The following is a 24,423-nucleotide window of genomic DNA, read 5'->3' as shown; positions in this document are numbered from 1 at the left end:
AATTGACAAACCCTTGGCAAGACTTACCAAGGAAAAAAGAGAAAGAACTCATATAAACAAAATCCAAAATGAAAGAGGAGAAATCACCACGGACACCGTAGATATACAAAGAATTATTGTAGAATACTATGAAAAACTTTATGCCACTAAATTCAACAACCTAGAAGAAATGGATAAATTTCTAGAAAAATACAACCTTCCTAGACTGAGTCAAGAAGAAGCAGAAAGCCTAAACAGACCTATCAGTAGAGAAGAAATAGAAAAAACCATTAAAAACCTCCCCAAAAATAAAAGTCCAGGCCCTGACGGCTATACCAGCGAATTTTATCAAACATTCAAAGAAGAATTGGTTCCTATTCTACTCAAAGTCTTCCAAAAAATTGAAGAAGAAGCAATACTTCCAAACACATTTTATGAGGCCAACATAACCCTCATACCAAAACCAGGCAAGGATGGCACAAAAAAAGAAAACTACAGACCAATATCTCTAATGAATACAGATGCTAAAATACTAAACAAAATACTAGCAAATCGAATACAACAACATATTAAAAAAATAATACATCATGATCAAGTAGGATTCATCCCAGAATCTCAAGGATGGTTCAACATACGTAAAACGGTTAATGTAATACACCATATCAACAAAACAAAGAACAAAAACCACATGATCTTATCAATAGACGCAGAAAAGGCTTTCGATAAAATACAACACAATTTTATGTTTAAGACTCTCAACAAAATGGGTATAGAAGGAAAATATCTCAACATGATAAAGGCCATATATGATAAACCATCAGCTAACATCATATTAAATGGCACTAAACTGAAGGCTTTCCCCCTTAAATCAGGAACAAGACAGGGTTGTCCACTCTCTCCACTCTTATTTAATGTGGTACTAGAGGTTCTAGCCAGAGCAATCAGACAAGACAAAGAAATAAAAGGCATCCATATCGGAAAAGAAGAAGTAAAGGTATCACTTTTTGCAGATGATATGATCCTATACATCGAAAACCCCAAAGAATCCACAAAAAGACTACTAGAAACAATAAGCCAATACAGTAAGGTCGCAGGATACAAAATTAACATACAGAAGTCAATAGCCTTTCTATATGCCAACAATGAAACAACTGAGAAGGAACTCAAAAGAATAATCCCCTTCACGATTGCAACAAAAAAAATAAAATACTTAGGAATAAACATAACAAAGAATGTAAAGGACTTATATAATGAAAACTATAAACCATTGTTAAGAGAAATCGAAAAAGATATAATGAGATGGAAGAATATACCTTGTTCTTGGCTAGGAAGAATAAATATAATCAAGATGGCTATATTACCCAAAGCAATATACAAATTTAATGCAATTCCCATCAAAATTCCAATGACATTTTTTAAAGAAATAGAGCAAAAAATCATCAGATTTATATGGAACTATAAAAAACCCCGAATAGCCAAACCAATCCTAAAGAAAAAGAATGAAGCTGGGGGCATAACAATACCTGACTTCAAACTCTATTATAGGGCCACGACAATCAAAACAGCATGGTATTGGCAGAAAAATAGACACTCAGACCAATGGAACAGAATAGAAAGTCCAGAAATAAAACCACATATATATAGTCAAATAATTTTTGATAAAGGGGCCAACAACACACAATGGAGAAAAGAAAGCCTCTTCAATAACTGGTGCTGGGAAAACTGGAAAGCCACATGCAAAAGAATGAAACTGGACTACAGTCTCTCCCCCTGTACAAAAATTAACTCAAAATGGATCAAAGATCTAAACATAAGACCTGAAACAATTAAGTACATAGAAGAAGACATAGGTACTCAACTCATGGACCTGGGTTTTAAAGAGCATTTTATGAATTTGACTCCAATGGCAAGAGAAGTGAAGGCAAAAATTAATGAATGGGACTACATCAGACTAAGAAGTTTTTGCTCAGCAAGGGAAACTGATAACAAAATAAACAGAAAGCCAACTAAATGGGAAATGATATTTTCAAACAACAGCTCAGATAAGGGCCTAATATCCAAAATATACAAAGAACTCATAAAACTCAACAACAAACAAACAAACAATCCAATAAAAAAATGGGAAGAGGATATGAATAGACACTTCTCCCAGGAAGAAATACAAATGGCCAACAGATATATGAAAAGATGCTCATCTTCTTTAGCTATTAGAGAAATGCAAATCAAAACGGCAATGAGATACCACCTCACACCTGTTCGATTAGCTGTTATTAGCAAGTCAGGTAATAGCAAATGTTGGAGAGGCTGTGGAGAAAAAGGAACCCTCATACACTGTTGGTGGGAATGTAAAGTAGTACAACCATTATGGAAGAAAGTATGGTGGTTCCTCAAAAAACTGCAAATAGAACTACCTTATGACCCAGCAATCCCTCTACTGGGTATATATCCCAAAAACTCAGAAACATTGATACGTAAAGACACATGCAGCCCCATGTTTATTGCAGCATTGTTCACAGTGGCCAGGACATGGAAACAACCAAAAAGCCCATCAATAGATGACTGGATAAAGAAGATGTGGCACATATACACTATGGAATACTACTCAGCCATAAGAAATGATGACATCGGAACATTTACAGCAAAATGGTGGGATCTTGATAAGATGATACGAAGCGAAATAAGTAAATCAGAAAAAAACAGGAACTGTATTATTCCATACGTAGGTGGGACATAATAGTGAAACTAAGAGACATTGATAAGAGTGTGGTGGTTACGGGGGGGAGGGGGGAATGGGAGAGGGATAGGGGGTGGGAGGGGCACAAAGGAAACAAGATAGAAGGTGACAGAGGACAATCTGACTTTGGGTGGTGGGTATGCAACATAATTGAACGACAAGATAACCTGGACTTGTTATCTTTGAATATATGTATCCTGATTTATTGATGTCACCCCATTAAAAAAATAAAATTATAAAATAAAAAAAAATAAAAAAATTAAAAAAAATTAAAAAATAAAAAAAAAGAAATATGAGTTAATTTGACCAAAAATACAACATATGCTGGGGAGCAAGTGCTGAAATGCTCCAGCATGAAATTTTCAAAGTGATGAAAAGCAAAGACCTACAACTGAGGCTATTATACCCAGCCAGACTATCATTTAGAATCAATAGAGAGACAGTTTCCCAGAAAAGAAAGCTAAAGGAGTTCATCAGCAACAAAGTAGTATTACAAGAAATGTTTTTTAAAAAGCTTATTAAAGAAGAATAAGAAATCAATAACATGGTACATCACATAACAAAATGAATACAAATCATATGCTCATATCAATAGATGCAGAAAAAGCATTTGACAAAAATCTAGCATTCATTTTGATAAAAAACTCTCAGCAAAGTGAGAATAAAGGAAACATAGCTCAATATAATAAAAGCCATATAGGCCCTGGCCAGTTGGTTCAGTGAATAGAGCATTGGTCCAGCATAGAGACATCCCAGGTTCAATCCCCAGTCAGGGCACACATGAGAAGCAACCAACTGCTTCTCTTCCCCTCCCTCTCTCCCTTCTCTCTCTCTTCCCCTCTCACAGCCAGTGGCTTGACTGGTTCAAGCATTGGCCTCAGGTGCTGAGGATATCTCAGTTGATTCGAGCATCAACAAGGGCTTCCAGGTGGATCCAAGTCAGGGCACATGTGGAAGTCTGTTTCTCTATCTCCCCTCCTCTCACTTAAAAAAAAAAAAAAAAAAAAAAGAGCCATATATGACAAACCCACAACTAAATCATACTCAAAAGGGAAAAACTAAGTTTTTTGTTTTGTTTTGTTTTTAAGATCAGAAACAAGACAAGGTTGCCCACTTTCTCACTTTAATTCCACACAGTATTGGAAGTCCTAGCCATAGCAATCAGACAAGAAAAATAAATAAATAAAAGGCATCCAAACTGGAAAGGAAGAAGTAAAACTGCCATTATTTGCAGATGACATGATACTATAGAGAGAGAACCCTAAAGAATCCACCAAAAAAAATTAGAACTAAAATAAATTAAGCAAACAAACAGAATACAAAATTAATACTGAGAAACTGGCTGAATTTTTATACATCAATAACAAACTATCAGAAAGAAAAATAAAAAAACAATGCCATTAACAATTGCATTAAAAAGAATAAAACATAATAAATAAGTTTAACTAAGTAGGTAAAAGACTTGCACTCAGAAAACTATAAAACATTTAAAAAAATTAAATGATACAAATAAATGGAAGCATATACTGTGCTCATAGATAAAACGTCCATACTACACAAAACAATCTACAGATTGAATGCAATTCCTATCAAAATATCAATGGCATCTTTCACAGAACTAGAACAAATAATTCTAAAATTTATATGAACCTGATATCAGTTCTGAAATCAGTGCGGTGGGGTCCACATATGGTGTCATTTAGAAAGCATTTTCTAAACCCTGCACTTGGAGAAGCTTTAGGCTGTTGCAGGAAGATTTATTCAGAGTTAAAACAGAAGGTTATTTACAGGTTCCCAATGTCTTATCTCACTCCGTCTTGCCAAGGAAAACGTCCAGTCTAGTCTTCATTAAGCCCAGTATAAAGATTAAAGTCCAGACATTCCACGCCATGGTTTAGCCCGTATCAAAGCTCGGTCCAGTCCAGGCGGTGCTCAAGCCTGTACTTGGAAGACCATCTGGCTATGAGCCCACGCAGCATGGCTTCTAAAATGGCTCGTGTTTCTCTTAACAGGCAGGCAGAGAAAAAGGAAAAATAGGTAAAAAGGGCCAGGTCTCTGTTAAGACTGTGTTTATATGTTTGGGCTGGGAAGAACTAGCTTTCCTTTAGCTAACCTATCAGTTGCTTTAAAACTTCGCAGGCTTGCATTAATTTCTTCTGCTAACCAATCAGATCCTTCTTCTAGGCTAGACGGACAGGCTTCTGTGAGAGCCATTCTGATTTCTTCTGCACATACCTTAAACTGCAAGCACAGAAACACCTTCCCCCTCCAGCACCTGACCAGCAGTGCCTTGGGGAGACTCCTCCCAAACCTGAGTGGGAGGGCTGAGGCACAGTGAACTTCTGAGGACACAGTGGATTCCTGAAATGTGCAATTAGGTCTATGAATGTTTTTAGCCTTCTAACAAATTAAGCTAACTGGGATGCTGCAGTTTCCTATTGAAGCAGACTTTCAGGTCTTATTAAACTTAAGTATTTTGACCCCTTCTTCTGACTACCGATTTCTCCTTTAATAACTAACTGCTCCTGCTGAGAACCACAAAAGATCCCCAAATAGCCAAAGCATTTGAGAAAAAACAAAGTTGGAGGTATCATACTACTTGACATCAAACTACACTACAAGTCTACACTAATCAAAACAGCAAGGTAATATCACAAAAAACAGACATAGATCAATGGAACAGAACAGAGAGCCCAGAAATAAACCCATATCTGTATTTTCAATTGATCTCTGATAAAGGAGGCAAAAATATATAATGTGATAAAATAGTCTCTTCAGTAAATGATGTTGGGAAAACTGGGCAAGACACATGCAAAAAAAAAAATAATAAACTAGACCACTTTATTACACTGTCCACAGAATAAAATCAAAATGGATTAAAGACATAATTTGTAAGACCCAAAAACACTAATACTCCTAGAAGAATACATAAGCAGTAAAGTCTTTGACATCATGTAGTAATATTTCACCCTTTCATGATCAAGCACAAAATTTCTGGTGGACCAGTAGTTGAAAAACACTGACTTAAAGGGTACTATTCTAAATGAAATAAGTCAGACAATGACAAATACCATATGATTTCACTTATAGGTGGAATCTAAAAGTCAAAATAAACAAACACAACAGAAAAAAACTCACAGATACAAAGTATAATCTAAGTGCTTAGGATCTCAGTGAAAAAGGTGGAGAGATTACAAAGTACAAACTGGAGGTTATAGAATAGTCATTTTGTGAAATGGAAGTATAGCAGCCACCCTTTATCCATGGGGGTACGCTCAAAGACCCTCAGTGGACAACTGAAACCGTGGACAGTACTGAACCCTATATATACTATTTTTTCTATACATGCATACCAATGATAAAGCTTAATTTATAAATTAGGCATAGTAAAAGATTAACAAAATAACAAAATTGAGCGATCAGAACAATATCCTGTAAAAAGGTTATGTGAATGTGGCAGAGTAATAAGTAAAATAAGGGTGACTAACAGGCAGGTAGTCTATGTGGCATGGACACACTAGAGAAAGGGATAATTCCCATCCTGAGATGAACAGAGCAGAGGTTGTGAGATCTCATCTTGCTATTTAGTATGGTACACAATTTAAAAGTTATGAATTGTTTATTTCAGGAAGTTTCCATTTAATATTTTCAGATCACAGTTGATTGTCGGTAACTGAAACTGCAAGAAATGGAACTGCGGATAAGGGGGACGACTGCAGAAGATGTTATTCAGGGAACTAGTCAACAACTGTTTCATGTCAAGAAAGTGGGATAGACATTCTCCTGACCATATTCAAATGAGATGATAAAACTCTAACTGGAAATAAATTATTTTTGTAAAATATATCCAATACGATGTTTCATAATTCTAGGTCATGTCGCAAGAAAAAAAAAACTGTCAAAAATAACTTCACACTCAAACAAAGCGAACTAAACAAACACATACTATAAAACAACTAAAACCTCCTAAATCACGTGTTATGAAAGCATGCATGTATTCTCCACATCTATTGTTTTTTTCATGTTTGGCTAATTTATAAAAATCATCCAATATGTACTTTTAAAGTGTTCACTGTATAGTATTAATGGAATATCAATTAAAATAAGAGAACTATCATAATAAAATACTGGAGGAAAACCTCAAACACTGGCCACCTGTAGAATTCCTACTTATTCATTTTGCTCCCAGTTACCTATCTTGCCCACAAATAAATGGATGTTTCACCTACAGGTTTAATAGACATATTTCTATATATTTGTTATTTCATATTTAAAACTAAGTTAAAGCACAGCTGTACATGAAATAGATGTGAAATTAACTTGTCCTGAGTGCTGAAACTCTTTTCCTTCTCACCCACAGCGGCTCCTCACACACTGCTGAACACGGGCACATGACCAGGACGAGAGGGATCAGCCACTGCCCTCATCCCCTCTCCCTGTGTGCTGCGGAGCACCCACACACGGGAGGCCGAGAGGCAGTCCCTGACCTGTCCCTGCTCCGTGGACACAGCAGGTATTCGTGACTGCCAGCCTAGCAATAACAACTGGTCTGTTCCAGTCACTACACACAACATAGCCGTGTCAACATGGACTGACACAGGTGTTCCTCTGAAAAACTCAGCTGGACACGCAAATTTTAAAATTAAGCCACATTGCCAGTATTTTCAGTGGAAAGCTCTTTAAACACTGAAAACGTAATATACATTGACTACAAATTTAAATGTATATTGCAGATTTTCCTAGGGTAGATACTGGGCTAGCCCACAGCTAGTCTTTAGACATTGTCTTTACAAGCAATAAAAATGAGCTGAAAACTCAACAGTGGAGGGGACGAGAGGTGGGGACAAAGAGAACAAGTAGAAGGAGGAGTGGCCTGCTTTTACATCTTACTCACTGAAAAGCAGAGGCTGGGGAACATTCAGGACATGTCTCAAACATGGGGCTAGCACCCCCGAATTCCCATGGGGCAAAGGCGGCAGACGAGAAAGGCATGTGAAGGCAGCCCCGTGATAAATTTAAAAGCAGAAACACTGAGAACAGGGACCCTCTTCTCATCAGACTGTGCCACAGGATGGAAGACGGTCACTCTGGTTTTTATCTGATAAGAAGAAATTATCATGATCATCTAACCATCAGTCATTGCAATAGTTAGCAAGGATTTAGTAAAAAGTAAGACAGAAGTGGGGAAAAATAAAATAAGAGACATAGGCTCACCAGGACCAAGATAACCGGGCAGGAAGAGAGCAGGGAAAGAGGTCTACGAAAGCACTCAGAGCTGACACCAGCGGAGCGGAGCCAACTCTGGTGCCAAGAGACTTACAAGTATTACTTCATTTAATCCTTACAAGCTTATCCTTCTCTTTCACACGGAGAGAAAAACAGGCCTGGAGCCAGGGCAAGTAGGGCACAGCGCGAGGACACACACCTGGGCGGCTGCTCCTCCTGCCATCTGTGCTCCGTGTGATGGAGGGAGACAGCTGACCCCAAACACTCTTGCAGGCACAAGTGTGGATTTCACCCACCCATTCTGTCTCAAGCAGGCAATGGGCGTGCTCAGAGGCTGGAGGTGGGGGACTGGGACGGGAGCAGAGCCCACGAACATCAGGGACTTGAGTCCCTCCCATTCCCTTGTCCCCTCATATTTGTCCTTCCCTTCTGTGCAGCCTTCGCTCCCCACCGCTGGGAAACTGCAGCCACATTCTTGCCAGGACCCCTAGTCGTAAATCTCCCTAATCTTGCCACTCTCTTCTCATTGCACCACTGGCCACTCCCAACCGTGCCATAAACCCCCTTTCTTCTTCTCTGAGTCTACATCTGACAGTACACCACCACTACAGGACATCCTGAAATTCACGGAGTGACACGACTTGAAGTTGAGTCCCCAGTGCCAGAAAACAGCCCTGGTCAAGGGAGGCCCGGTGAGCAGCTCACCCTCCTGCTGCCTGTGCTCCGCGGACCCACCCGGCCCCGCTCCCTTACCCTCTCATTGCATGAGCAGCTCTCAGCCCTCTCCCTGTCACACACACACACCAGGCAGGACCCCTCCCATCTCCTCCTCGCTGTGGTCCTTCTGTTTAGCTGTCACACCTGCAGTAACCAATTCCAAGCTCCCTACCCCCACCGATCCCATCAGCATGTCTCAGAAGCAGGAAGTGCCCCAGCTCTAGGGTAAAACAGGTCCCTCTATCACCTCCATGATGGGAGACCAGGAGCCATCAGACTGACCTTCTTCTGAATTAGCGGCCCTCCTGCTCACGGGGTCTCCTTGTGATGGGACTTCGATTCCACAGATGGAGGACACGCTCACGACCCAGGCCTGCAGGAACAGGAAGCCTGGCACACATTGTAGATACGACAGCAGAGGCTGCATTTCGAGAACAATTTCCGCTTGTCTCTCTGGTGGCCACATCCATTTAAGAGAGCTGATGTCATAAAAACTAAACTTCTGTGTTTTATTATTTTGATTTTAATAAATTATTTGTCATAATAAAACACAAGAGATACTTCAGGTTGAAAAAGGCTTCTGTTTGCCTGACGGATAGTGGAGTAGTGCATAGAGCATCAACCTGGGACACTGAGGTCCCAGGTTTGAAACCTAAGGGCACTGTCTTGAACATGGGCTTGTCTGGCTTGAGCGTGGGGTTCCAGCTTGAGCATGTGATCATCAACCTGACCCCAAGGTCACTGGCTCTGCTGGAGTCTCCCACCACCCCCCATCAAGGCACATATGAGAAGCAATCAACAACTAAAGTGATGTATCTATGAGTTGATGCTTCTCATCTCTCTCCTTCCTGTCTCTCCCTCTCTCTCTCTAAACAAAAAAAAATTAAAAAGCTGCTGTTTTGGGGGAAGTAAAATATTGGCTATAAAATAACTGGTGTTTTTTTTTTTTAACCTTACATTTCTCAAATAATTCTGAAAAGTTTTACTTCAAAACAAAGAAATACAAGCATCAATTTTCGATTAAAATCAAGAATGGTATAAAATGAATTTCTGATAAGGGGTATGCAGGTAAACCAGAGACTGTTTCCCTCTGGCAGACTCCATGTTCAGGGGCCACACCCCGCTCCCTCAGGCAGGGACAGGAGTGTGATGAAGCTGGTCAGTGGCACAGAGCAGAGGCTACGCCACACCTGCAGGTCTCTGCCTACATGCAGGACGTGCCAGGACCAGCCTGCGGGAGGACGTAGGGCCGGGGGCAGGCTGAGTCACCCTCCTCATCCAGGGCGTCCATCTGGAACAGCCCATGGCCAGCTGCCAGACCTCGAGGGGCGCAGCAAGACCAGACCTGCCAGAGGGGCCTGGCCTGAATCTCTCCTGCACAGGCACGTGAGCTACATAAACAGTCATTGTTCTGAGCCACTTCCTTTCAGAGTGGATTGTTACACAGCGTTATTGTGGCAACAGACGGCTGGAACACAGACAAAACTCCCTCAGGGAGAACAATCACCAGAAATAAAAAGAGGCACCTCTGTACTTAATTCTTCCTGAAACATGTCCTGAGAACACAGACAGAAAACCCAGGGCAAGCCTAGAGGTCGGGGTCCACCAATCGGGAGCTGAGAGACGAGACAGAGCCCACTCTGCCTGCCGCAGCTTTGTGACGGCAAGGGCCGCAGGGCCCAGGCCTGGTGAATCTACCATCTGGGCCTTTGTATCAGGGTGTCCCCTCTCTGATCAGATCACTGGAAAACTACAAATCTGACCTATTAATTTCCAATATACACTGCAACATGTATGACAACTATGTGCTAGGTCACAGAGAAAACCTTAACAAAGTAATTCATACTAGTCCATAGTCTTTGTCTACAAAGCAATAAAGTTATCAGTCTCCAAAGCCATGAGGGTTCAAAGTTAAAAACATACAGATATGTTAAATGACAGGAAAATATGTTAAATAAGCTAGTTAAAAGATAAAGCTCCTAAAACTGATTTATGAGATAGTCCATAATATAGTAAATATCTCCATCTTTTTAAAATGTATCTATAAATTTAATAAAAAACATTAAAAAGTCTAACAGGTTGACTTCAGTTTCAAGATAGAGACTAGGTTTCAGAATATAAAGTAAAACCTGTCCAGTTAAAAGCGCTGGAGCTCTAAAGGATCAAGCAGCAAGGGACTCCTAGGCCACTGGGGGGTGGACACCCAGAGTCACAGCTGCCAGCAGAGCAGCTCACAGACATCACACCTCAGGCTCCTGCTCCCAGCTCGAGGCCACGAGATGGAGGACAGAAGTCAGGCCCACACCACTAAGGCAGGGGCATCCACAACACAGGAGGACTTCAGAGGGCTCTGGTCCAGAGGGGGAAACCAGCCATCATCCTCATAACCACAAGACTGTGCAAAGCTTGCCTTGCTGCTGAACGGAGCAAGAGGAAGGAGAAAAAGAAGGAGAAAAAGAACGAGACAGCTCCCTCAAACACAATGGTCACCGAACCACCCCTCTGCACTCTGGGACCACAGGGTCACAGAATCCGGGCGCTGGTGGAGCCCAAAAAAGTTAATGTGCCCTCCAGCAAATGGCAGAGCAGACGCCAACCTCTCTGGGGGAGGGCACGGTCAGCCCATCAGGAGCCCACTCACGGGGAACGGCTAGCAAGCAGCCACAAAGAGAAAACAGACAAAAACAAGGACCAACAGAAACAATGAAAGGAATAAAAGGACCCACACAGACCTCAGAAATGGAACGATCAGATAATACAGCTCAAAGCAAGTATGTCTGCCATATGTAAACAAATGATGAAGTTGAACATATTCACTGGGGACTAGAAAAAGTGACAGCATATTTTAAAATGAACCAAACAAAATTTCTAAAAAGAGAAAACGCAGTAACTAAAATGAAAAACTTGATAGATTTATGGAGCAGCAGGCTGAAGACAGCAAAACAAAGCAAAGTAAACTGGGAAAAAGATCCGAAGAATTATCTAAAACGCAGCCCACAGAGAAGACAGGGATCAGTCCGAGAAGACAGGAAAGAAGCTAGAGGCAAAGACATTTCAAGAGATGTAGCTGGAGATTCCAAAACACTGCAGAACACCCACCCCACCCATTCCTAGAGCAAGCACGGTCAAGAAAACAGAAGTCACACTTTCATGAAAACAACGAAACTCCAGGAAGCCAGAGATAAAGAGAAAAAAGAATAGCAATTAGGGAAGAAAAAAGTACATATTCATTGGGGGGGTGGGGGAAACACTAAACTAGAGCCAACTGCTTCAGTACAGAAGCCAGAAGAGAGGGGGATATCCTCACAGGACTGAAAAAAACAAAACAAAAAACAAATGCCAACTTAAATGTCCATCTCCAGTTAACATATTCCTCAAGAATAAAGGCAAAAACGTGAGAAAAAGGTAAAACTGCATCCAATTCTCATAGATCAGATTAAGTGCCAAGTAGATTGAGATCCCCCCCCCCCAAAAAAAACACTTCCAAGGACTAAAAAAATGGAATGAATTCTTAATAACCTGGGTCTAGGTCTCAAAATCCGTAAATAAGTAAAAGAGATGAATGCATGAAAAAACTTTATCGAGAAAAACAGAAGAGAAAAATCCTAAGCAAATTAGAATTTTGTTATGGTCAACATAACAAAAATATTTGCAAATTGAGGGAAAAAAAAATGACAAAAAAAATAATTTTTAAAATTAAAATAATTTTTCAGTTACAGTTGATCAATATTGTATTAGTTTCAGGTGTACAGCACAGTGATTAGACACTGACATAACTTACAAAGTGATCCCTCAACACCTCAAGTGCCCACCCACACCACACAGTTATTACATCACTATTGATTAAATTCCCTGTGCTGTCCTTTCCATCCCCGCGACTACTCTGCAACTGACAATTTGTACTTGTTAATATCTAACAAAACTACTACAAATTGAGATTGATAACTCAATTTGACAATAAGGGAAGAAGACAAAAGCTATGAACAGATAGTTAAAAGTTCAAATGCTCTGAACAGCACCAGCACACACTACTCAAAAACAGTCCACTTTGTCATAAGGATCACTATGAGTTGAAGGCAAAAAACTCTAAAACCAGAGCATAAAGCTTTCCTTTTGGAAAGGAAATGCCCATTTATAAAGGAAACGTCCACCTGTAAAGGCGTCTTCCCTCTCCAGTACCAGGAAGAGGGCAACTCTTAACTCCTACCGGTGGAGAAGGCATACCTACACCTGCACTATAAATACACCTTACTAAATAATCCATTTAGCATACATTTCTACATGTCAGCTTTCCGTACCCTACCCACCACCGAAAACCCAAGTCCCCTTTCCTTTGTTCAGTCTAAGATGGTACACAAACCCCCAAATTCTAACCCCCTCCCTGACTGACTCATCACTGAGTTTCCCCCATGCACAAGAGTGCTGCTGTGTTAATACACTTTCTCTATTGTTAGTCTTTTTTTTTTTTTTTTTTTTCAGTTAAATTGCCAGAGCCCCAGCCCGAGAACTTAAGAGGGTGGAGTTAAAGTGCTTTTCCTCCCCTGCAGGCCCTTAAACATATAAAAACCATCACCTTGGCTTATAAAGAGAAGTGTAAGTATGCAACCTCAGAAAGCCCTTCCACATAGGACAGCCCAGCAAACACCCGAACGGTGGCTGACCCTGTGAGTGAGGCTGCTGGGACACAGGCCCTCACAGCCCTGCACAGGAAAGGCTAGCACCGACTCAGATAGCTGCCCTCAGTTCCAGCTGTCTCACTGCCAGGGTGCTACTGAGGGCCTGCCCAGTAAAATGTGAAATGATATGTGAACAAGGTTTTTTATTGAGCCGCTATTTGTAACTACAAAAGAATGAACATAACCAAGTGTCTATCCACAGGGAACAAACTAAACAGATTACAGCACATCTACAAAACAGAAAAAAGAAACGAGAAGACATTTATGCAGCTGTAAAATAAGCGTGTGACATATATATATAACTGTTATCACATCTGGCCACACACTTAACATATGGGTGCACACTTAACTGTTTTAAAAATGCTGAACTGCTTTCTAAATTAGGTGTGCCATTTTACATTCCTGTGTGCAATGTCCCAGTCAGTCCCAGGTGCTTGCGACACTTGAACAGTCAGCCACAGTATCTCCAGTGCCCCTTCTAGGACTGACTGGTTGGTGGTGTCCCCCTGTGGTGTCATCTGCACTCCCTCCACCGTGCCGAACACCTTCTCCGTGCTTATCTGCCCCTCGCTCATCTATCTTCTTTGCTGAAGTGCTTCTCAAACCTCTTGACTAATTTTTAATTAAGGTGCTTTGTCTTCTTACTATTGAATTTTCAGAGTCTTTACAGACTTTAGATATTGTTCTTTACCGAACACCTCATCTGTACATATTTTCTCCCCATCTGGGACTTTTCTTTCTATCATTCTCTTAGCAGTGCCTTTGACAACAGGTTTCTTAATTTTGACCATGTCCAATATTTCCATTTTCTTCTCATATAACTTGTGCTTTTGGTGTCTTATCTAAAAAAAAAATCTTAGCTTTCTAACTCAGTGGCACAAAGACTGTTTTCCTAAATTTTGTGGAACAAGTTTTATATTCTTAGGTTTCATGTTTAGTTCTATGATCCATTTTAGTTCATTCTTTATAGGGTGAGACCTACAGATCAAAGTCACCTTTGCATATGGAAACCACTCGCTGAAAAGACTATGCTTTACCCCAATGATCTGCCTGTACACCAAACTTTATTTTTAAATGTTTAAAGTTGTGTTATCTAGCCCTTGCTGGATAGCTCAGTCAGTTAGAGCGTTGTCCCAGTACACAGAAGTTATGGGTTCAATCCCCAGTCAAGGCACATACAGACTGATATTTCTGTCTCTCTCTTCCTTCCTCCCTCTCTCTCTAATCAATAAATAATTTAAAAATTTTGTATTATTTATTACTTTTGTATTTAAAGGGCCTACTGAGAATGACTCAAAATAAAGCACATATCTTCTTCCTAAAAATGTCTAAATGTATTAATAAAAGTATTAATATAAGAAAAACTAACGCATAAATTCTTCACAAGGTAGGATTTGTGACAAAGGACACCCTGGCCTAAAAGCTGCAGCACAGAGGAAGCCGCGGGGATGGGAGAGGCTGCAGAGGTGGTGGACACTCAGCCCAGGACACTGTCGGGGCTGTGAGCTGGGACACAGGACTTTCCTGGGCTGCAGGCAGGCCTTGTGCTCCAACCACCTCCCCCTTACAGAGCACTAACTTTGGTCCTCACTGTCACATGTCAAAATGCAGTTGTAATCACATGCACATGTGCTGTAGTTAGCAGCCTAGAATAACAGCATTTTTTGCTCTTGGTCACTAGTGTAACAAAGCATCCAGGTCTGTAGCAGCTAGTGCCACGTAAGTGACAAGAGAATAACAGAATGAAGAGTGCAGTCCTCTGACCACCAGCCCAGCATCAGGACGGCCACAAAGGCCCTGCGACAAAACTGAGGACACACCGCGTCCTGTCATCCCCTTCCTGTCACCTCACCCCTGTGACTGTCAGCTGATCACACAACAAGTGTTTCTTCCTTGGGTTTTTTTCTTAGCAGTAACATAAAAATAGCAATAAAAGAGATGCATTGATACTTTATGGTCAAATATCTTTCATACCTTTGTTAATGATTATGAATGTGACAGATAAAAGCATATTCAAAATGTTCAAAGTGCTTTTCCTACTTTAAAATAGGATTATTTAAAATTTTTTAAATTCGGGGTTCCTTAGAAGTTGTAGTCTCCACTAACCTCTTCTTTTAAAAAAAAGAAAGAAAAAATGGGTTAGCAATAAAGTTGTGTCCAGGCCCAGCGTGGAAGGGCAGAGACGCTGTGCTGGGCCAGGCCTTGGCCTGAGCGGGCTGGCAGTGCACCAGGCAGCCTGAGACATCACCCTCCCCTCAGGGCCTGCCCGCCCCGCTTGTCACGGAGTGCAGATCCTTCTCACGCCAGTCACATCAAACCATGCTGCAAACGGCCATAAAGGCCACTCTAGCACTCAGCAAACACTTACTACATTTGTAAAGTTCTCATTGTCCGCCAGGTCCGGAGCAGGATCAGGAACAGGAGAAGCCCTCACTTTTCCACGCAGACACAGGTGAGTCCCCTACGCCAGGGAGCTGAAGGATGCCTGCCTGGCCGGTTTAAGTCACGTTTTCCATAGTGTTTGATTCTAAATCACTAATAAAAACCTAAAAAAAAATTTTTTTTTAAGTGCACTGTATTTTCTTCCCTCCGGAAAACAGTACCCATAATTTTAATTTCATGAAATAGGTCGATATTTCTCTAATGAATCACTGATGCTCCCCTTGCAGGCAAAGGTCACCTGGGACAAGCTCATCAGGCCATGGATGCGGAGATGTGCTGAGCTGCTACCCAAAAATTACATCCTTCAGCTCGGAAAGCAATACAGACTCCGGTTCTAGAGAACCCCTAATAGCATGTATCAACACACCCTTCGGCGTGTAGTGAAGGCAAATAGGTACCCGAAAAGGAGAAATCACTCGTGAACAAACTGATGACACCCCTAGAACACAGGGAAGCCGTGAGCAGCCTCAGAGAAAGGCACAGGGACCTCGGGGTGTGGGGTCCCGTAGGAACACCTCTTCACCCTGGGGAATCCCAGCTTCATCATCCACTGGGGGAGGAAGAGGACGACCTTGCCGTGGTAACTGTTCTGCATAATCAACCCCCTCGGCTCCCGGCCAGGCCCTTACATACAGCAGCAGCTCTGCAAGGCCCACCGTCCAGGGTGCACGAGCTCACGGCCGTGCCCACGGGCTCTTCCTTCTGAGTCCCTCTCCAGCACAGAACTCTCGTCCTCTCACAGGCCCTCCCATAGGCGAAGGCTGACGAGGTGTGTGTGTCTGGGGCGCAAACACTCGCGGATTTGCTCGTGTTGGGTCTGTACTACTTACAAAGGAGCTGGGTTTCTGAAAGAAGTCACTGGAGAAGGGGAAACAAGCCAGGCACTGGCTGAGCCTGTATTCACTATAAAAGCCAGGAGCAGCAGTTTCCATGGCTATAAGCTCCCATGAGCCTGTAAGAGAAAAAGGAAAAGGGAGCCAAATGTGGAGGGCAGGCCAGGAAAGACCATCCCCTTTGCTCCTGCTCCTTGCCCCGTGGACGGCATCCCAGTAACCCTACAGCCCGCACAGGCTCCATTCGGCATGTCTTCTGGTAGAGCCTTACGTGGGCAAGCAAGGAATAACCACATGGCCTCCAAGGCTGTGATTACGGGATTATAACATGTTAAGATGGTACAGAAACATCTTCCCACTTCCAGGTCCTTCAAATGCCTCTCTGACCTGAAGTGGTTCTCAATGTCTAGTTGAGCGGCAGACGCTGTTGAGGACATCACTCTACCATCAGTTTTCTTTTCTCCTCTCTCGCTTTCTTTCTGATGGTGTTGGGGACAAGCAGAAATTGGTGTTTTTAACTTTTACATATTATTAATAAACAGCTACATGAATAATGGTGCCTCGGGAAAAAGCACAAAGCAGCAAGCAAGGGACATTTACCTAGTGCTCATCACGTGCTGGGCCCTGTCCTACGTACTTTATAAACTCATGTGTGTCTCACACCAGCTCTGAGGGTGGCGCCACAACCCCCACCCTCGGCCGAGCATTAATCATTAGCAGAGCCGGTGTGCACACGCACGGGCCTCCCTGTCACTGTCTCTCTGCACCACAAAGACTGTGGCTGTCCTCGTGGAGTCCCAATTCCCACAGCTGCAGGAGCAGGAAAGGGTAGGGTGTCTGTGAATGACCAGGAATGACCAGGTAGCCACATGCTGAAAATAAAATGCAAAAGAATACTTGGCATCACAGCTGGATAGGGATACAGTATACATTTTGACTAAATTGAAACAAAGGTATCATGAAACACCAAGGGCAAAGAAATAAAACCATTAAAATTGACCTTTTAATTATGGAAGGATTAAAACAATCTTTTAATTTTCTCCTGGAGCATAATCACATATGCTATAGATGAACATCTAATGAGAACGGGCAAATTTTTTGTTTCTATACCAGCTGTAATAACTAGTATTTTTAAAATGTTTATCTTTACTTTAAATCCAATGAATGACTTACAATTTTTAAAATAACAGCCTATTTCTCTGTAAAATAATTCATCATACAACTCCTTAAACAAGGTCCTTTCATTGCTTGAAGAGATTACATTGACAAAGATCCTACAAAAGTCCTTCAGCAATTCAGGTGAAAAGCAAGGCTGAAAGGCTCCATTGGAGCAAAGATGGCCCGGGCGCTGGGGATGGCTCCTTGGCCTCTGCCCCAGGCGCTAGAGTGGCTCTGGTCACGACAGAGCGATGCCCCGGAGGGGCAGAGCATCACCCCCTGGTGGGCAGAGCGTCGCCCCTGGTGGGCGTGCCGGGTGGATCCCGGTCAGTCGGGCGCATGCGGGAGTCTGTCTGACTGTCTCTCCCCATTTCCAGCTTCAGAAAAATACAAAAAAAAAAAAAAGGCAAGGCTGAGCTGACTGAATAAACATTCCGACTTTAGACTGTATGTTGGTGAGTCCTCTAGGAAGGCCGTGGCAATCCTCGTCCTCACCGTTAGCAGAACGCACAGGCCAGGCTCACCACAGAGTGCAGCATGAAGAGGGGAGACAGCCCGCCATCCATCAGACAGCCTGATTGCAGATATTCATGTTTACTAGTAAGTCATGACTTACATCCTCAGAATGAAGCCTGTAAATATCATCCTCCTTTGCATTGTATTAAATTTATACATACATTCCACAGAACCTCTGTAAAAGCAGAAAACTATGGGGTCTGGTCAAAGACACAAGGGCATGAAAAAGCTTAGATTACTAACAGGACGGACGCGGCACCCACGAAAGGCTGGCCACCTTGTCACAGCAGCCTCCTCGCCCAGAATAGGCACCCCCTCTCCACTTCAGCTGAGCCAGCTTCCTGTCCCAAGTATGCGGAGCCAGTGGTCAGGACTGTGTGCTCTTCTGTGACCCCGAACCCTGGTGTCCAGAGAGCCCAGGAGGACTGTGGGCAGCAGCTTCACAAACCGCTCACTGAAGCAGTGTCTTGACCCCATTCCATGAATCAACACTGAGAACGTCTTCTCAGACCAGTCCACCAAGGCTATCTAAATATACCACTACATAGTGAATAACCTTTATATTCCTTAATGTAAGAGTAAGACAAGTAATTCTCCTAAATATAAATGGTATTTTATGCTATTAGTTATAGCACAATTCAAAAAAGCTATAAATATATAAGAAATTTATAGAAAGTCAAGTAAGTAAGCTAACTAAAGAGAGGAAACAAGTACATTTCACACTAATTAAGGTGGAAATAAAATTAACGCCCTTTTTGGGAAACTTAAAGATCCATGTACAAACAAATTAGTGCAGAGAACGTTGACACAATAAATGTAAATTTTCCTGAGCACATGGACCTATTATCAGGAACCAGACAAGACAAACTGAACGGTATGCACAAATCTGTTTACCTCAACTCCCTAAATGTTGTGATCCGATGCTAAAACCACTAGGTGCTACCGGAAGTCTTCAGCCAAGCGCTGCGGCAGAGAGCGAGGGACGTCTTCCTGGGGGAGGGCAAAGAGGCTGTGTGCAGACAGGGAGAGTCGAGAGAGGCCCTTCACCTGAAGCTCAGCTGGAGTCCTCCAACACCAGGAGGGTCTCCGTGGCTGAGCTGGGGCACGGAGATGGGATGGCATGGGAAGCACAAAGCTGGGAAGCTGAGGTCAAGCCTTCAACACCAGGGTGAACTTATGCTTTCTGGGCAAGCAATGTGAGCTACCGGAAATTTCAGAGTAAAATTAAGTTGGCACTCATCATATGAGACATACATGTGCCAACTAGAGGACGTAATCCTGGACACTAAATACGAAATGCTAGATTAGCGCAGGTGGCAGGTAAGGGGGGTCAAAAGTGAATTCTAGCATAAGAAATGGCTAATGTAAACTAGCAAACTGTCCACGTGTCCATCTCTTCAGTTAATACGAAAAGGAAAGAATGGTCTATGTTGGCAACCCTGTATGTGCTGTCCGTGTGGGACGTCTACAGTGCGAAGACCACCCTCCCAACATCAAAGCCCTTCTCTCACCTAGCAACAACCCCGAGTGGTCGAGTCGAGTGGGGCAGTCAGCACACCTACTACAATCAAATACCCTTTGTCAGCTCTGTGACCCTGGAAGAGGCTCAAAGACTCGGTTTCTACACCTGTAATCGAGAAGTGATCTACCTCTTAGGTTTAAGGTTGAAATTCAAAACAAAGGCACAATGTCTGTCCCAGGACCTGGCCTACCGCACAAACTCAAAGGTTACCTGAATCTGATGTTTACAGCATTTCAAACTGTCACACAAATGTCACAGCGAGATTTAAGTTTAAACTTATAAAGTAGTTTCTATATTCCAAAGTTCCCATTTGGACTACAGATTTAGAATTTTAGATTCCTGACAGTCTTACAAATTCTCTAAATGTATATATACTAAAATGTATACATTTCTCAGCATCAGAGCAAACTAATGAAATACTGGCTTGCTTTTAACCCTCAGAATACTAAACAGAGTCACAATTAAACCCAGCATTAGTTATTTCATGTTCAAAAAACATCTACGAGTGTTAATCCACATTGCTGACTCTATTGTGATTATGGAAAAAAATATTAATACCTACTTTTCAAAGTGTCCTGAAAGGGTAGTTTTTCCACAAAGGTATCATGAAATATACTGACATCACATATTTCATCCAGTTCTACAGTTTACTTCCTTTTAATTTGCTGCCCAAATGTGTGACATGTAAGTTATGGCAGCACTACAAAAGAATAGAGTTTTTAAAAGAAAAAGCTTTGCACAGCTGCTTGTAATAAAATAACTAAACCTCACAGCAAGAGCTGATTAGATAAAGATAAATATAGCAACACATGCACAAGTCTAAAATACATCTGAGAAAAACTGTTACAGAGGACATTTCCATGACTGTCCTGACAAGTAATTTTCAGTGATTAAATGTGCCTATGCCTGTAGGCGCACATGTTTTTTGTACAAAAGCTATTTATAACGCCCCTCCTATAACTTCACAGAATCATAAAATTAAGTTGTCGTTTTTTATTTTAAACTGTCCAGTGCTATCGTTTAGAAATGACCTTTATTCTTTAAAATCAAAAGTATAATGCGAATTAACTTAGAGAATGTCTTTTCTTTAATTCTCAACAACAAGCTAATTGTTCATGAGTTGAGGCACTATACATTCTGCGGCTCTATTTCAAAAAGGAAGGGCAAGTCTCAGTATCTTCTATGTTACAGGAATTAGTATAATTAAATTTAAATAACGTCATATAAACATTTTATTTCAGTTAAAATGATTTTAGAAACAACAGATTGATCACTGATAATAAATGGAAGTATCTGCAATTGCTTTTGGATTAGTCTATTAAATCAGTCAGCAGTGAGGTTGAGGCTATAAAACAAACATATATCTATTCAGACTGCAGCGATTAGGCTCATGGCTGATTTAACAGCATAAAAATAACACTTCATCAAATCAGTCCTAAAATACATTTGTTAATAAAACCAGGAGCGAGATCATTCTGGAACTCTGATGCTCCCAGTAACAAGAGGACAAGTGTGCTTCCATGGCTGCCCATCCCCAAGTCCATTCCCTGACCGTGTCCATGAGGGAATCTGCTTCTGGGATTTCTAGTCTGTATGTTTGTCCTCACACCAGTATTGATCATGCTGGCCTGATTTTTTTTTTTATCTGTATAGTAAATCTTAAAATCAGGCAGTGTAATTCAGCAAACTTTGTTCTTTGCATCTCCATATGAATGTTAGAATCACTGTCATTTTACACACAAAAAAAAATGCTGCTGGGCGTTTAACTGAGAACGCACTGAATCTATAGATCAATTTGAGGAGAACCGACATCTTCATAATATTGCATCTTCTGATACATTATCACGCCATAGCTCTCTAAGTCCTCACATTTCTCTCCGCCATGTTTAATAGTTTTGAGTAGACAGATCTTGCACACATTTTGTTAAATTTATTTCTATTTTGTTTTCAGGTGATACTGTAAAGGGAAGTGATTCTTTTATTTCACTTTGCAATTATTCATTGCTATTATAGAGAAGTGCAACCAATTTTTACGAGTTGACCCACTATGCAGAGGTGATGCTAAATTCACTCACTAGTTCTAATAGTGTTTTTGGTAAACTTGAGATTGTCTCTGAACAATCTCTTTGCACCTGTGCAGAGAGAGTGCTAATCTTCTTCCCAGTCTGTGTGTTTTTTACTTTCTGGCCTCAGTGCCTGGACCGGAACCCACAGTGTGGTGCTGAAGAGAAGGGGCGAGTGGACATCCTCGCCTGGTTTCCGTCAGCAGGAGAAAGGGTCCAGGTCTTCCTCACTGAACACGTTAGCTGCAGGTTGTTAGAAAACCGTTTGGTCAGACTGAAGAGATACCCTGTTTTTTAAATCATGAATCAATGTTGAATTTTGTCAAATGCTTTTTTCTGCAAATATTGAGATGATCACACAGTTTTATTCTGTTAATGTGATTAATTCTATTAGTTTATACATCAGATAAATCCTGCTTTGCTATATTATCTTTTCTAACATTTTTTTAAATTTATAAATGTTTATGGATTATTGACTGTCTGCGAACTGAGTCCCTGGTACCCAGACCAGCCCTCGCCACTTAGTTCAATATATGGCTCTGCAGTTTTATCAGGGCGGGTAACCAGCAAGCAAGCGGCGGGGCAGGGCCAATGGCAGGTCTCCGAGCTACGACATGTACTTTCTACCAGAGCTGTCCAAGAGTCAGAGTCACAGTGCCCATGCTCTCATCTCGGCTCCCAGCCTCAGTCACAGGAAAGCAAAAGACAGAAGAAAGGCAGCCACAGACTCCTGACTCAGAGAACACTTCACTCCCTCTTCCCAGCATTCACGGCAATGTTCCCGAACGGGACGTCCTTCGGGGGCTGTATAACAGGTCATTTTACCACCCACATCCGACTTACATTTTTATACAGCGCAGGGCAAAAGCAGGTTCACTGTTGTGAGCATGCGAAATACAGATTATTCCCATATAATCTATTAATTATTGTACTATTTTCCATATGAACAATGGTGAACCTACTTTTGCCCCACCTGTATGTTATTGGGTGCAATGTGCTAAAAATTTGTTAAGAATTCTTACATCTATTTTCATGAGGGACGCTGCTCAGTAGATTCTTTCCTTGTAATACCTTTGGTTTGACAGAACAGTAACAAGGGCCCCACAAAATGAGTCAGGACCTACCCTCTCCTCCTCGGTTTTCTTAAAGAATATATGTTAATACAGGTAATACCTCTTCCTCAAATGGCTGATACATTTCACAAGTGAAGCCATCTGGGCCCGGAGTTTTCTTTGTGGGAAAAACATTTTTAATTACAAATTCAATTTCTTAAAAAAAGTATAGGGGTATTCAGATTTTATATTTTTTCTAGTATGTTTTGATAATTACATGTCTTTCAAGTTGGTGAAATTCCTGGCATGTAGATGTTAATAATATTCTATTATCCTTTAATGTATGTAGGATTGGTAGTGATGACCTATCTTTTTAATCCAGATATTGGTAATTTGAGTCCTTTTTATTTTGGTTTCTTTCTTGATTATCAGTTTTAGCTAGTAGTGGCTTTCAAAGAAACAGCTTTTGGTTTTACTGATTTTTCACTATTGGTGTGCAGTCTTTTTCACTAATTTATGTTCTTGAAAGTAGAGGTCTGACTCACTGATTCTATATAATTTTTTCTAATGTAAGCTTTTAAAGGTATAATTTTTCTTTAAGCATTGCTTTAGCTACATTCCACAAAATTTAACATGTTTTCATTTTCATTTGGTTCAAAATATTTTTCAGTTCCTTTTGTGATTTCTTCTTTGACCCATGGTTGTACTTAGAAGTTACTGATTCTAATTTAACTCTGTTGGCAATGGGCAACATAGTCTTTATTATTTTAATCTTTCAAACTTTTTCAGATTTATTTTGTCCATGTTTCTGTCTGTTTTGACAGAGTCCGTGTACAACTTCACAAGAATGTGAATTCAATTGTTAAAGTTAAATGAATCTTCTAAAATAATTAGGTGAAGTTGTTTCATAGTATTGTTGAAATTTTCTATATCCTCACTGATTTTCTTCCCATTTGCTCTAGCAATTATATAATTACCAGTAAAAAGAGATCTCTTTATTTCTCCTTTTAGTTCTGAGAACTATTTGCCTCAGGTACTCTGAAGTTATGTTATTATAGCCGCATGCACATTTGGGATTGTTACGTCTTATTGGTGAATTTACTCCTGTGATTATAAAATGTCCCTGTTTGTCCCTAGTAAAATCCCTTGTCCTGAAGCCTACTTTTCTGATATGAGCAAGCACAGCTATTCCAGCTTCCTTATGTATTGTAAGCATGGCGCCTCCCCTTCCATCCGTCTAACCTACCTGTATTGTTAGCGTTCAAGTGTTTGTTACAAACAGCCTATCATGAGTCTTACCTTTTTAAGCCTAACAATTTCTACTTTGTAATCACATTACATAGAACAGTTTTACATTTAACTTAATTATCAATATGGTCAGGTGTAAACTGACCATCTTGATATTTGTTTTCTATTTTTCTCATCTGATCTTTATTATGTGTTCTTCTTGTCTTGTGATCTGTCTTCACTGTTGGCTAATCAGCTATATTTAATTTTCTTTAGTG

At 41.1% G+C, this 24,423-nt stretch overlaps 1 protein-coding gene across 5 annotated transcripts in view; it reads right to left on the bottom strand.

Moving 5' to 3' along the window:
* AUH (AU RNA binding methylglutaconyl-CoA hydratase) overlaps positions 1–24,423 on the bottom strand; it is a 162,560-nt gene that overhangs the window by 34,958 nt on the left and 103,179 nt on the right. Inside the window, exons 7-8 of one of the 5 annotated variants that reach the window (XM_066257510.1) lie at positions 16,605–16,726; positions 15,816–15,878 (exon numbers count right to left, since the gene is read on the bottom strand). The exons of 3 other annotated variants lie outside the window; for them this stretch is intronic. In XM_066257510.1, the coding sequence (XP_066113607.1) occupies positions 15,831–15,878; positions 16,605–16,726 (170 nt within the window). In that variant the 3' untranslated portion in view covers positions 15,816–15,830. Of the gene's footprint in view, positions 1–15,815; positions 15,879–16,604; positions 16,727–24,423 lie in introns of those variants that run through there. One more of the 5 variants, XR_010729108.1, reaches the window with a different exon arrangement.

The sequence above is a fragment of the Saccopteryx bilineata genome, chromosome 2, assembly GCF_036850765.1.
Source record: "Saccopteryx bilineata isolate mSacBil1 chromosome 2, mSacBil1_pri_phased_curated, whole genome shotgun sequence".
Lineage (NCBI taxonomy): Eukaryota > Metazoa > Chordata > Mammalia > Chiroptera > Emballonuridae > Saccopteryx > Saccopteryx bilineata.
This window is presented reverse-complemented; position numbering and strand designations above follow the sequence as displayed.